The 15,275-nt window shown below is 40.8% G+C and overlaps 1 protein-coding gene across 5 annotated transcripts in view; it reads right to left on the minus strand.

The window, feature by feature from the left end:
- The window catches only part of CNOT1 (CCR4-NOT transcription complex subunit 1), a 63,275-nt gene extending 48,523 nt beyond the window's left edge, over positions 1 to 14,752 (minus strand). For all 5 annotated transcript variants that reach the window (XR_009959759.1, XM_062586127.1, XM_062586125.1 and 2 more), the window contains exons 1-7: positions 14,630 to 14,752; positions 7,882 to 8,158; positions 3,280 to 3,387; positions 2,479 to 2,577; positions 1,879 to 1,947; positions 1,719 to 1,773; positions 1,092 to 1,295 (exon numbers count right to left, since the gene is read on the minus strand). Coding sequence is in view for 4 of the 5 variants with exons in the window: in XM_062586127.1 (XP_062442111.1) it covers positions 1,092 to 1,295; positions 1,719 to 1,773; positions 1,879 to 1,947; positions 2,479 to 2,577; positions 3,280 to 3,387; positions 7,882 to 7,983 (637 nt within the window). In the remaining variant the exon portion in view is untranslated. The remainder of the gene's footprint in view (positions 1 to 1,091; positions 1,296 to 1,718; positions 1,774 to 1,878; positions 1,948 to 2,478; positions 2,578 to 3,279; positions 3,388 to 7,881; positions 8,159 to 14,629) is intronic.
- Between the last annotated feature and the right edge of the window lie 523 nt (positions 14,753 to 15,275).

Here is a 15,275-nt window from a genome sequence, read left to right on the forward strand (position 1 = left end):
CCTCTCCTTCAAATCATTAAGTATTAGAAAACAACTTGTTACTAAGCCTACAGCTTGAAGTCTAGCAATCTAAACCAGAGATTTCAGGATGGAAAGAAAAACAGAATGGTCCCCTCTTCCTTTGAGGGAACCAAAGTTTAAGGCAATAAGAAAAAACAGATGTTCAGCTGAGAGTTTTCCTCACAGTAGAAAACAGTAAAGACGCATAGTGAGCGGGCCACATTATCTTGCAGATAAAGCATAATGCCTCCATGCCCTTATGGGGCCATTCACAGAAAAGTACCCAACTTTCTAAAGTAAGGCAAGGGGAAGAAAGGAATTTGAGAAGCTAAAACATGAATCATCTTAGATCACACTACTCTAATGAAGATACATATATTGACAATAAGTAGCTTTTTGCTTCTGTATATAGGGTGTATCCCTCTAGGTCTCTGTAGAGCCAAGAAGTGGATTAAGTTAAATTCCCTTAACTGCTTGAGTCCAAATCCTCCTTACTCTGAAAAGTTCATACATAACAAGCGCTTTGAAAAGGAGAAGACTTTTCTATAGTTCATAGACTATAGAAAATTTCACCTGCCATCACACAAGGACAGGGGTAGCCTTCAAAAAACAAACCAGCTGTATTCAGAGCCACTTCCCATGCCGTACTAGCATTTATCCTAGTTTTGCATCCAATATACATAGCTCTATGATTACCATTTCTAGGAGGTGGAATTTTAACCTAGCATGTTTCTTACATGATAGATTTCACGTTTTAAAATCCTCAAATACCATTCTGCATGAGCAACCAAACACAGACTAGAATATTGCCCACTTAATAAATACTGATTAAAAAAGTATGCTAATAAAAAATCCAAACCTTGAAGCTGTCTCATGTCACTGCTCATCAAAAGAAAAACACTACATTACAGTCAGGTGCCAGAAAAGTGGCCTTTTCCTCATTCAGTTTAGATCCGTGAAAGCTACTGGAACACATCTTGACAAGAGTTCTACCTCTCCAGCATCTATTCCATTTCAGCGGTGTGCACAGTAAGTTACAAAAACCCATTTCAAAGTTTGCATTCAGCCAGGCTTCCTAACACCACACTTACCTCTACGTAATGTTTTGAGGAAAGCGTCAATCTGTTCCTGTCCTACCCCAAAGGCTCCCTTCTGCCCAAAAAGGAGATGGGAGAGGAGAAGGTGCAGGACCTCTATTGCAATATCTTGGAAGCCACCTTCTTGATTTCCACTGACGTCCGCGTCAATGTAGGAGCGCAAAAGATCCGGGAGTTTCTGTTTGATAAACTGGGCAGCTTTTGAACACAAAAGAGTCCAGAGTCAAAAATCTAAAATTCCTTTAGTATGAAGACTCATTTTGGTTATGCATCATTTTCTTGCTCTTGTTTATCACAAGTCCTAACAGTTCAGTTTTAAACAGAAGTCTCATAAGCCATACCTGAGTTCAATTGTCACTAAGCAACTCAAAGGTAAAATATCACAACGTCTTTCAATTTCACTCAATATCTAGCAAGTCAGTCACAGAAGAGACCTCCTATTTCATACCAGGAAACATGACCGTACTCCCTAATGCCCCTCTCAATGGTGTTAGACTTCAGTGGATCCACTGATTCCAACTGCAGCAGCCTCCTCAGGTCATACAGGCACATGCCCATCCATCTTGCTACCCACTGCCATAAAAAGTGTCCCTGCTGCAGTATTTTAAAAACTTCACTTACCAAAACCTCGTAGATCTGAGCTGAAAGAGTTCAGTAAAGCAAGACCAAAAATCACCTATAAACAATAAAAAACAGACATCACAATAAGAGCAAACCATCCTTTCAAACACAAGTCGGTCATAAAGACACTTCAATATTTTGGAAATAAATGTTTACCTACCTCTTGAACTTTACTTAATTTGATGACTTTACTCAATTGGGCAAATAAATGGGGTGAAGGCTTTAGACTCTGAAACAGGTAAGAAGAGTTAAATCAATCTAAACACATAAGCAACTCCATTTGTAATGTGCCAGGTAATCTGCAAGCACAGAATTTCAGTAACTATTTCCTGTACCTCAGTATAAAGCCTTTTTGGTAAATAAACATCTCCAGAGCTATTTTTGGATCCATCAACACTAAAAGTTTCTTCCCACATATCCCACTCTTCAGTTAGCTTTAGTATTAAACCCCCATGATAGCTTTCACATCAAAAACACAGGAGCACCAGTGGTTTACCTTAGTTCTGGCCATCACAAACAAGCCATCAGCTTATACTAACATTGCAATAAGCTTCAAGATTAAATTTTAGTGATTTTGAGTTTGAACAACTTGTTTAATCTAGCAAAACAAAACTTCCGGGCAAGCTTAATTTTTGAAGACAATGGTATAAAATCTTAGCCATAAGAGCCTTGAGAAACTGTGAAGGAGAAGTGGTTGGTTTCTGACAGACCAGCTCATTACAGTTTCTGATACAAGATCCCTTTTAAGACACGAACAAACCTTCTGATAGTGCAACGGATTGTCAATGGCGTAGGACAGCGTCGAGATAAAGTTTGGTTTTGTAATCAATGACGCACACTCCTGGATCAGAAATTGAGTCTGAAAAGAACAAGACAAATTTAACAACCCTGTTGTTTTGTCACAGGACAATAAACCAAAACTTTTCACTACACGCAGTGGCACCAAATAAAGCTCATAAGGTATTTATGTCTTCTTAATGTCTGAATTCTGGTTAGCATTTTCTGATTGAAAAAGTGACCAAACATTTTCCATCAAAAGGCAAAGAAAACTGGACTTGCAAGTATACTGTTTCATTTGCTATATATACCTGCACCCACTGCTCTGAGACAATCCAGCAACGGTTTTATTTACTAAGAGCTTAAAACAACTCTGTGGAAAAACTGCTTAAGGATGGAAAAACACTCCTGAGAACAGACATATCCAACACCAGAAGTGCCAGTTAGTGGATCTGGACAAAGTTAAAAAAAAAAAAAAAAAAAAAACACACACACACACAAAGGAAGGCTTTCAAAGTTAGAGTACTCCATGTGGTGAACGGAGTCATTGTACTTAAGCTTTCTGTTTTTTCGGGTCAAGGTGCTTAAAATGTCAGAGATCAACAGTTCTGTCTTCTGACTAGAAGTTTGGAAAAGTGCTTGTAATTCAAAGGCTAAATACCATAACAGAAGTTTGATTGAAGCTGCTATCTCTAATCTGTCTTTGTGCTTAAAATGGATCATATCCTATTGCAGATTTCTAGCAACCAAAAGCAACAAGCAGATGCCTCAGTGCAAATTTTACCTGATGGAAATCTTTGCCACTGCTTTTACCATCGCCACTGAAATCCACGTGCGAGAATAGACAGCGTAGTAAATGCCTGTCTGCCTCGGGACCGTGCCGATTCACAATCTGAAAAAAAAAACCAAATCCAAAAAATCAACTTGGTAACAGTCATTACAGAGCATAATCTGGGGCCAGTACAGGCAAAACTGTAGTGATGTCACTGCTAAGTAAATTACTGTTCAACAAAACAGCTGAGTGATTCCTTTCTAATCAGTAACCTATAAAGTAAGTTATTAACCCTATTCACAAATGCAAGCATCAAAAAAGAGATGAGAAAAGAATATATGTATACGCCATGCATTTTATACATAGTGGTCTTAAAAGTGGTTTTCAAGTCACCTTGAGGATTTCCAGCTTCTCTGACACTGAAGCAGGCCAGAATCCATATGGTACCATGGCCTCACTCTTGCCATTTTATTCAGAGCTCTTGTGCCTAAGTTTGCAAGCCTTGGGATGATGGTGTTCCTGTGCTATGCCTATGTGGCATGAATTTATTGCCGAGAGACAGGCCACTGTACAACATCATCACTGAGCTGGCAGACAACTTGCATCTTGCTTCTTGGTCATGACTGACTTTGCCATCATCATTCCAGAGTCTTTTAAGACATAAAGGGAACACTACACAGTAAGTGTTTTCTGCCATCTAAAGAAAAAAAGTTCAGCTCAAACTTGCTTTTTAGCAAGCTTTAAAATTGAGTATCATATGCTGGAAAACTGAAGCTGAGATGTCTTTACCAAGTCTTTCCTGTGTCATCACTGCTCACTGAACTGAATGTCATACCCCAGTCATGAATAGGTGATCTGCATTTGTTACTTTCCAAAAGCTATCTCACTCATTGCTAGAGCTTAATAACACTATATTCACATCTCCTATTATTTGCCTTTAAAATTTAACTCTTGGCTATGGACCAGCTCAGCAACTTGCTGTTTGAAGTACCTTTCAGGTTGCTTCTGTACTGTGTTGGGGGGTTTGTTTGTTTGCTCCCCCTCCTCCTCTCTCACAATCTCATCTATCTGATTATCATTACTTGTTTTAATAAAATCCTTGATTGTAGAAGCTTGAAGTCACTATCATCAGTAACTTGCATTATTTGTTCAAATAGTAACAGCTAACATCAAATGCAACCTTCACCTCTTGGTAACATTTTTACCACTGCTTCCCCCTTTCTAACAACTGACACAACAAGCAAGCGCACATCCGTATGCACCAATCTGTGCCCTGATTTTCTGTCAAGTTCATTGCTTTATCCTGCCATAAATATCCTTGCTTTATCCTGCCATAAATATCCCTGTAGTTTTTGTGCAAAGTCAAAGAGTATTGCTTTAGGCTGCATCCTCATCAGCTTCTGCTATTTCTCCAATTGCTCTCATTTCAGTTCTTCTATTGTTATCTGACACTACGCTTTCCTCACCCTTCTCCATTTGCTTACTCTAGCAGCTGCCAAGTTTTGCTCCTCCAGAAAGAAGTAACCCTGTTTGGGGATAGCTCTCCATCTTGACCAGAGGCTAGAACATACGTTCTCATGATAATATCAGCCCAGAGAAAATAACCCACTTCAGTCATGTTGACAGTGCTGCATAAGGCTACCATCTCCCATGACAAGACAACAAGGAGCTCAGATTGCACAGAAGGCAGCAGAACTGAACTGACAACAAGTTATACTAGCTAGTTCAGGCTTCAGAAGACAGGCAAGTCCTTCAGGCAACCCCAATTAAACACTTAAATTTAGACACTGTAACAATAGTGGCGTGAAGCAAGGTCTATCTCCTAGCTGTTCAGTGAGCTATTTAGTGTCACTAACAAAGACAAATTCATAGAAGCAGGTGGATGCAGAAGAAAACTTCATATTAAATTTATCAGTGCTGCTTCTCTGCATCAGAATTAGATTGCTTCTTTGCTTAGAAGTAGCTTCAGAAGGTTAATAGTTTGGGAATGTAACACACAGGAGGAGAGAAATAAAAAAAGCAGAGGCGGAAAGTGCAGTGGAGCATCTTTCAGCTCTAGCTATGCTCATGTAAAAGTTTTTCCAGGAAACAGAATGAAAGTCATTAGTTTTCCTGCAGGAAGAACTGGGAAAAGAAAACCTTTCTATTGGTCAGTCTTCCCATCTATCAGACAGCCTGTCTGATCATAAAGTGAATGATCTGTAAAGAGTAACTGTTTTACAAGAAATGCCTGACTAGCACAGCTTGTTTACTGCTAAGCTCTACAGGTTATAGCAGAGCTCTTGTCTCATGAGAGCAATTCAACAGTAGTAGCACATTACATAAATAAAGCAGAACCCCCCCAGGATTTTCAGGAAAAGGGCTAAGCACTGGCTACACCACATCAAGAACGGAGTTTGGCAAAGCCAAGCTATTAGAATACATTTACTCCCTAGCTACTTACTTTTCTGCTGTTTCAATCGTTTTATACTAGATGCATGTTCTAAGCATCAGCTTTGGGACAAAAAAAGAGTCTATTAAAAATAGAGGATCACCAACTGAATAGTTTTGAAATGCCAGTATTCAGCTCTTGCAAGAGAACTGCACGCCTTTTGGCATCTGCTAAGCTGAGTTTAGTTTTATTCTATAGTTAGAAGAACTGCCAGTTCATCTTTTCATAAAAAGAATAAAGCTTGAGCAAAAACATAACTAAGCCTGTTAAGACTCAGATTTGCACGTTCTGACAGCCTTTAGATTCTCTTCCAAAGTTACTGGATTCTTTGTTATACCATTAAGAATGAACTTTGAACCACATGAATTTGAATTTACCATACAGAGGTAAGTTGAATTCTGTTCATGCAAATGTAGGGTTAGGTTAAAAATTGCTCTGCTCCTCTACATTCAGAAAGCTTTGCTTTCCTAGAAGGATCTGTCTGCAAAGCCCTTCCATCCTCTGCAGCCAAGATCTCCTTACCACTAATTCAGGAAAGAGAGGGAGACAATAAAAACCTTTGCAGAGCAACCCATTCTTTAAAATTCAGCTGACAAATGCTTAAAACTTTCAAAATTTTAAAGCAGTCTTAAAGTATCTATCCGTCCAGAAATTAGTTAAGTTTTGTCAGCATTATGCTTGTGAATGCACGTGTCATTTCAGTCAGAAATGCAAAAGGCAGGAAAGTCCAAAGCTTTAAGATCAGAAACTATTTTCACTAATCTCTTATGGAAGAACTGCTCCAGGTCTGTTTTCCCCTACTCACTCTATATGCTTAGATGTAATCTCTTTAAAATGGGTGTTTTATGCCAAAAATTACACTAAGCAGCATACTGTGAGTTAAAGGCAGTTAAAACATACAGGTATAATCTCAATTATCTAATGAAAACTTGTAGTAGCAACTGCACAAGTGATACTAGCTAATTTAAAAATCAAAGTAACATGGGAGATCCTGGGAATTTAGTCTTGAAATCCCAGAAGATCCATGTTACAAGGAAATATACACAAACCAGCCATCTCCACAGATCAGCCTGTAGTCTCTCAACTTAGCAAGTCTAAGAGGTCTCCAGTTAAGTCCAAGGATCAATCTGTCCCCATTTTAAAAGATGTGTGTGCCAACTTCTCTTGAACCGAAGAAATATTTATTATCCTTTACCCAAGTTTCTTTTAAAAAATTTGCAAGTAATAATCCAATCACACTTTGATGCAAAAGTAATATATTGAAAATAGTATTGATTTAAAGGACAGCAACGAACGCACTTCCAAAAAAAAAAATATAGTTATCAGAATTTGACACTCCTTAGGCCCTTTGTCCTCCTACTCTGATTCAAGTCACTGCAGGACTGCACTACTGCATAAAAAAATAATTAAAGGACTGGGGGGAGGGAAGGGGAGGAAGTTCAGCTGCCTCTGAGGACTGAACAGAACTAGTTTCTAAAACTTGCTCTGTAACATTCACTTCCTCCTAAGAACTCCTCTGTGGACAACTCTTTTTAGACCATCCCTCTGGTCAGAGTTATTTTGCAAAAGGGAGATCAAACAAGAACTCAGCTCAAATCTTAGATGATTTTGCTTTGGATTTGGATTTACAATTATTCTGCCTGCTCCTGATAAGCAGGACCGAGGAACTTCACTTTGTTAGCTCATCAGATAGCCACTCTTCATCAAAAGAGATGCAAGGCAAAAAGTTTCTATTCAAGATAAATGAAAGCATTCAGATGTAACCAGAATTTCTAGAACTAATTCACTATCTTACTGTACTCATGTTTTCAATGCATCAGCTCTCACCAACATATACATATTGTTTCTTCCCTCTCCCACCCCACGATGTTCTTGTAGAACTTTATTGAAGTTTCAGGATTTGACCTGAAGGAAAGCTTCGCATGCTACAATCCAAGAGCAGCACCTAATTCTAATACGGCACTACAGAGATGTTAGTGGTCTCAGCTCTGACAGAAAAGCTGCCTTATTCCACAGCCAGACTGATGAAACCAACTGAGCTATGATTCTGCAGTACTGAAAACAGCACATAGCAACATGCATGAAAATGCTGTAGAACAAAATTCAAATGCAGAGACAAACTCCATTGATACTCCCATTTTTTCTTTCCAAGATTTCCTTTGTACTATTATTGGTTTACTCACATGTTGTATTTCCTGCTGGCTGGCTCGGTAGTTTTTCTTGGTTAAATTGTCCACCAGGTAGCTGATTTGAGACAAGGCCAGCGAGAGCGAGTCAAGATTCATTGCTGGTTGGGGCGGAAGCAGGCGGCCGAGCCCGGCGCAAAATCACCATTATTCCCCTTTAGTCACCTCAGAGACAGGTTAATTTTTTTTCCCCCAATTAGCCTGTATCTGTTTCTGTGCTACTTTCTTCAGCTCTTCTTTCTCAGTTGTCTTACTCCGTTCTGAAACATGGCACCTGAAAGACAATATTGCATTCAATTTAGCTTCTGTAGCAACTTCACAGCTATGTTCCAAGCATTGCTGAAAGGCTGTTATCTTGCTACTGAACACTATTCTAAATTTAAAATAAGTTTCTACACAATTTTTTGTAATTCTTATATGATGTTGAAGCAGTTAATAGTTTCTCTGTATTTTCTAATTCCACTAGAACACTACAGGGTAAAAAGTTAAATCCTAGAGAAACTGATATTATGCCTGGGAGTTTTTCATTTTTTGTTTGCAAAACAAATTGCAGAAGAAGAGAGAAATTGATAAAGGCATTTTTGACAGCAATGTCAAATGGTTCACATAAGTTAAGCTATGTCCACTAGGAAAAAGAAGCACAATCAAGTTTTCACAGCACAAGCTTAGCTGTTTTCACATTACCCAACTGCACTTATTCGTTTCTGCATTTTGCCAGATTAGAAGAGCTAGCAAACTGCCCTATTAAAGAATGACTATTCTTTCAGTAGTGTGAGAAAGGAGAAAATGAGATGCATAATAAATTAGATACCACAGAGCAACAATCAGAGGTCAGAATCGTTGAAAGCATCAATCACAAGTTTATACAAAGAACATCCCATTTAACCATCTCTGCAATATTTTGTCTCACTACGATCAAAGTAGTACTGCATTCATCTATACACACCAAAACAAGCACTTGTGAATGAGTAACACAAAGCATTTCTACAAGCTAACCCTAACATTTGGCTTATACCAAAGCAGCTTTCTAGTGTGCTGGAACAGCACAGCTTGCCAGCTTGATAAATTTCTATGACAACACCAAACTTAGCACTCAAATTACAGATTACCAATGCAATAAAATTACATCCCAAAACAAGAACTGCATAATCAATAGTCAGAACAGTAGCTTCAACAGAAACTGTATCCCGAGAACCTATTGAGCAGAATCAGGCTGAAGATTCACTATATTAAAGCTCTACATGATCAAAACACAAAGGTCACTGGCTTCTTGCCAAAACACTGAAGCTGCCCTTCTTAGAATAAAAATTACTTCTTCACCACTTTGGCAGCATGGCCAAGAATAGTAGTACACATTTCCAAAGCCTCTGCCTCATCATAGAGATGGATTACGTCAACAACGTGTTAACTGAACAGTCATAATGCTTGTGGCAACACAGTTTAGAAAGCAAACCCTGTAGCAACCTCACTCTCTGTTTGACAACTTTCCACAAGAGTTAGAACAGGCAATAGTACCTATGTCAGTTGAAAAGGCTGTGCTGCTTATCAGAAATTTAACTCTCCCTCTTCCCTTTTATGAAAAGGTATTTACTCCCTTACACTTAGAATCACAACTTATATAGCATTGCCTATGCTTTTAACCATTTTTTCTACCGTAGACCAAAGAAATCACACAGGTAGCAATTTTTCAGAGGTAGAGGCAGCAAGATGCTTCTTGGAAGGGTACCAAGTATATACACAACATTTTGGTGGAAATCTTAAGTTCTCCTCTTTTTCTTCTCCCAGCCACAAACAATATTACAAGTGCCAAATAATATTCATATGGATGAATATGATTTCTGTTCTGTTCTTTGGTAAAAATGTGCATCAACTATTCGTACATTCTCTGAAACTATGCAAGATCCCACTTTGACAAAAAACCTAGATCTTATTAAAAAAAGAAACTCGAGAAATCTGTAATACTGAAAGAGTCCTTTAAGGCTTCAAAGACAAGGCAGTTGTATTATGAAACAGTTTCTGAAGATGTATAAAACTCCTGCAGCAAGAATTACAGAAAACTTTCAATTTTTTTTTTGTACATCTGACAGACTGCAATTCATTACTAGTATTTAAAGACTTAAAACTCTATGAACTATGAAAGTGTTTTACAAAGGAGGGTAGCCACACAAGTTATCAGAAATTCTCAGCAGCACACACCTGATTACTTTCTAAATGATAGATTGCCTTTTTAGAATCATCCAGAAGGTATCCCTGGGCATGGCAAGAATATGCTTTTCAACAGTTCTTACTGGGCCAATATAAAGATTTTGAAAAACGTCTGTTAAACATCAACCCGACGGACAGCCATTCTACAATACTTACACCTGCAAAAGCCACAAAGTACTTTAAGCAGCTGGCAAGACTAAAGCAATTCATTCCCTATTAGAGCACTAGATTTCAGCAACCAGCCTGGCACAAGATTCAGGAACAGGACCAAACCAATATTCCGATTCAGTCACTTTTAACGCAAAACTCAAGTTTCAGAGTTTGCCTTTCTGGCCAGTGGGAAGAAAAAAAAAAACTCATTTCTCCAGCCGTTGTTGCTCAGACTGATATAAACAGTGAAGCAATCACACTTACTCCACCCCCAAAATCAAGCTTTTAGACACTGGAACTATGAGTTAGGTACAGGCTTACTGCCAGAACACTGTGTCTGATGTGAATATGATCCTCACCGCTACTACACAATACCCTGTGGACAACATCGACACTGACCATCCCTTAATTAGCATCACTATTTTCTCCCAAGAAAAGCATTTCAACATAATTTAGTTGCACAGAACAACAGCAAGCATTCCCACTTGCTAACTGTGAAATCTGGCAGTGCCACACAGGAATCCAAGTTAAACTCAAAACGGGATTTTCTTTTTCAAGGAAGCAGAACTAGAGCGCCTGAGCAGACACTGTGACTCAAGGACAAAACACAATAGTCCAAGGAAGTAGCTTCCTATTTATGTTCTAAATATACTGTCTACATGGTATGTACCCTGCTCCAAATTCCTGTAAGGAATTTGACAGCCCTCACAAGCACCAAACTAGCAACATTTCAAGGTATCGAACAGTGCAACCTGACTTACAATAGGATATAAACTTACAGTAATTAAGGAAGCACTACCAGAAAAAGTGGAAGTGGACAGGTATCTCTCTGGTCATTCAATGCAAAGTTAAACTTCAACTTCTATGGTACCAATTAAGAAAGTTATGAATGTTATGCAAAGCAGACTATATTTTTAGACACATATAGTCCTAGTGGGAATGAAACTTGCTATACTGGCTTCAAGAATTCAAGAGGCTCTCAAGTCCATGTGGCATACTTGCCATCTTTACAAGTTCAGAAAATTCAAGCCTCAATTTTTTTTTAAAAAAAATCTAAGTTTATTTATAAAAGTAGTTACTTTCAACTACAGTTCCTATGATACAGCAATACATTAAGCTATTGGCCAAAAGAGTCAGGATCTCTTGAAAGGTTAACCACTGTCTATTACACAATACACTTGATTTTGAAGAGGTAAAAAATATTTACTGAAATCTGCAGTATTATCTAGTCTGAACACTTTCTAAGGAAGTCAACAGGCCATCCACAGAACATTTGGCAGAGTAGAAGTTTCAGCAGATTCTCTAACGCTGTGGAGTTCTGTTGTGCTGTGAAAATATAAATACAACACAACTGTAGGCAAGAATCCAAAAGCACAAAATGGCCAGGGTAGATATGTAACCAGTAGTCAGGTTTGGCAAAAAAAACATTTTAGTATTAATTTTGCACAAAACTGCAGGCCCATCAAGTTAACACTCCATGATGCTTGGTAGCATACCACATTCTCTACCAATCCCAAGCTGATCCCTCAGAGCTACTAAGTTTTACTACACAGAGAATAACATGTACAAATCTGAAGTCCTCTACACATATTCAGAAGCAGACTTACCAACAAAATCATTTAAAATTTTCTTTTAAATCAGCCTTTGGTTTGTTAATATTTTGCAAAGCTAAGTAACTACTCCCACCGGGTTTCAAGAGCTGTACAGATTTAAGGCCATGTGTATTCCATGTGGAGGGTAAAATCGCTTAAGTAACAGGAACAGCAACAGGCTTGCTGGCAAGGTTCTAAATTCCTGTCAAAAAACATCTTCTAAAATACACTAAGAGCAACATCACTAAACCTGCTCTTCAGAATAAGTCTCTTACTCATTTCTTCAAATCCACGCACAAATAGAACATACAAAAGAGTCACACACCTCTCAGAAGACCTAAGTTACAAGTGCTCAAAAGGGCTGAGGGGGAGGGTTTTGGATCATACCACAGTTAAACTGGATTAGAGGTAGTCATTCTGAAAACTACAAAAAGGAAAACCTTATAGCACTGGTCACATTAATAGCTGAATTTCACCAGTTCAAATTACATATTTACACATAGAACAACTACTTGAATATTCTGTTTACTGTGTAACTGCACACAGTTCCAGTCAACTGAAAGTCACTGATGCTGATTAAACATGGTAACTTTAATTTACAGGTAATAGTTGAACTAAGCACACATGCTTATGGTACTGAGTCAAGGCCAGTCAAGTTTCAGGTTCAGGACCTACCTCGAACACATCAGGTATGCATCATGACATGGCAACTTTAGGTATTTTCATAACTCAACAAGGAGAATTTACAATAAGAAGAAATCCAAGAAACTTTCACATCCTATTTTCCTTTCAGTTAGACACGGCAGCACAAAGTTTGCATTTTAGGTAAATTAAGGATCCATTCTTAAAGGCAGCAGACTTTTTTTCCCCTATCCAAAAAAGTGTTTTAGTATAGCTAAATATCATAAAAAGCAGCAAAGGAAAACTGCTGTATTCATAATAGTAGCCAGAGTTAAAACAAAACAGAGCTGGCTAGAATGCAGTGCCCTCAAATATGACTCTCAGTGGTATAATTCCTCCAGTATTTACTGATGACCAATCACAGGGTCACAAAGCTTCACTATCCACTTTTGCTCATTAATAGCTGCATAGTCTCTGTTCCACTTTATTCAGTATTGTCTTGAATATCAAGAATAGTCATTTCAGCCTCAATTATTAAAAAAGTATTAAGTATTAAATTAATTATGAAAAGTATTAAATATCTAGGAACACTAAGCTAGAAGAATGGAAAGAATTAGGTTCTTCTCCAAAGACAGAAGATAGGGAGATATCAAGCTTACTAAGAGTTTGGTTCAGGGATACCAGGACAGTAGGATCAGTAGTTAAGAGTATACTTATAAGGACTCAAGAACTAACGAAGTAACTATTCCAGAAGGGAATATACCTACACATAGGAAACATACCTATGTATTACTAACTAACTTTGTTTCCTGTTTACAAAACAGTTACCTCATCTGGATTAGTCCTGCCTGCAGTTTTTGGTCAACGGCAATGTAGTTACCTTAGAAACAGAAAGCATTTATGCTACTTGCATCAAGCATGATTTGTCAGATGTCATACCTGTTTTGTTACCTGCTTAAAAAAAAAATGCCAAGCAGCACAGGAAGCAGATGCTGTACTTCCTTCTGAAAAGTCAGACTCAGAAAAAGGCAGTGCCTAAACCTGTGACACAGCAAGTGACTAAGTGTCCCTGTTTGTGTTATTTATATTTATACACAAAAACTTGTTATCTCATTTCTCTTGTAAATATAATCCAAACAAAATAGTTTGTAGTCTGTTGAAGCTAAATCAAGACTGACTTCAACCTTAACTTACACAAAAAATACAATATTATTCAGAGTAAGAGAACTATTGCAAAGTATCTATTTCTAACAAAACAGTATGTGTCAGAACAGCCAACTGTTGATATTCCTAGTTTCAAAATAGAAAAGTCTGTGCTACTGCACAGAGTATCCTTGACTAAATATCAGCATTAAGATGCATTTCTTCTATGTAGTCTGTGGCAAGGTTATGCCAACAGATTGTACTAATACATTCCACTGGTTACACATTACTTTTTTTCACTGGGCAAGTTACAACAACACCGATCTTCTAAAGAGGTCACGGAATCAAACTCATGCACAGGCCCAGCACCTGCTTCTTTTCAAGTTTCTCAAAGCTTCACCTTTCACGATCAACTCTATAAAAGTGGAAAGTGGAGAGAAACGAAGGCAAAATAAGATGCTGAAGACTTCAGTTTCATCTTGAAGCGATCAAAACACAGTCTGTTCCTGGAGCTTTTCTTCCTGTGCCGAGAACCGCAGGCAGCAACCCGCAGAGCTGAAAACACGCGTGGCTCCCACACAAGTTATCACCACCACGCACAGCCCGGACCGGCGCCGAGGCAAAACCCTGCAAAGTTTGTTCAGCTTCTCCTTCCTTCAGGGGGACAGAGAAACGGCAAGGGGCAGCGGCGGGTAGACGAGGGCCGGGGCGGGCGTGGAGCGGGACAGGCCACGCCGAGGGCGCCTCGCCGGCAGCCCCACACGCACCCCGGAAACGGCGGGCCCCGCGGGCTCCCCCTGCCGGCCCCGCCGCCTCCCGCCCTACTCCCGCCGCGCCCGGGGCCTAGTCCCGCCACGGCCTACACTGCCGCCCGCCCGCCCGCCCGCCCGCCAGCCAGCCAACCCGCCCCCCGCCGCTGCTGCCGCCCTGGAGACTCCAGTGCCACCACCAATCACCCCAGCCTCGCCCGCCGCCCACTGGGGGCTGCCGGGGCGCCGGCCGAAGCGGGGCCCGCCGCGGCGAGCGGCTCTCACCTCAGGCGGTGGGTCGGGACTGGAACAGGGCGCCGGGCTAGGGCCGCTCGCGCTTTTATCCTCTCGCCTCCGCTGGTTTCGCTACAAAATGGCGGACGGGGTCGCGCGCTCACGTCGCGGCCTTTCCCCTCCCCCGTCCCCTCGCGGCACGCCAGCGGGAGGGAGGAGGGGCGCAGGGGGAGGGGCAACGGCCCAGCCTCCCGCCCCGTGGCCAGGAGCTTGCCCAATCAGGGCGAGACGCCGCTCTCGGTCTGCCCAATCAGCGTGGCGCGACCTCTCGGGGACGTTCACTCGTCTTCCCCACTCCCCGCCCCGGCCGTCCGCGCGGAGTAAGGCCAAGCGCTGATTGGCCGAAAGGAGCTGGAGTCCTTCCTACGGCTTTGGCCAATCAGAGCCGGAATGCATCTTGGCCGAAGCATGCGCATAAGCTGCCAATCAGCGCACGCGGGCGAGGCGAGGGCTCGCGAGGCCGGCCAATGAGCGCAGGGCGTTCCGCTGGGGGGTGGGGCAGGAAGGGGAAGTGGAGGGGGCGCGCCAAAGGGCGCGCGGAGTCACGGGGGGGGGGGGGGGGGGGGGAGAAGCACCGCCTCCGCCCGCCCGCTCCCCGCAGTGGTGTAGGCGACCCCGGAAGGGCCTATCCACCTGC

Source organism: Rhea pennata, chromosome 13, assembly GCF_028389875.1.
Source record: "Rhea pennata isolate bPtePen1 chromosome 13, bPtePen1.pri, whole genome shotgun sequence".
NCBI classification, from domain to species: domain Eukaryota; kingdom Metazoa; phylum Chordata; class Aves; order Rheiformes; family Rheidae; genus Rhea; species Rhea pennata.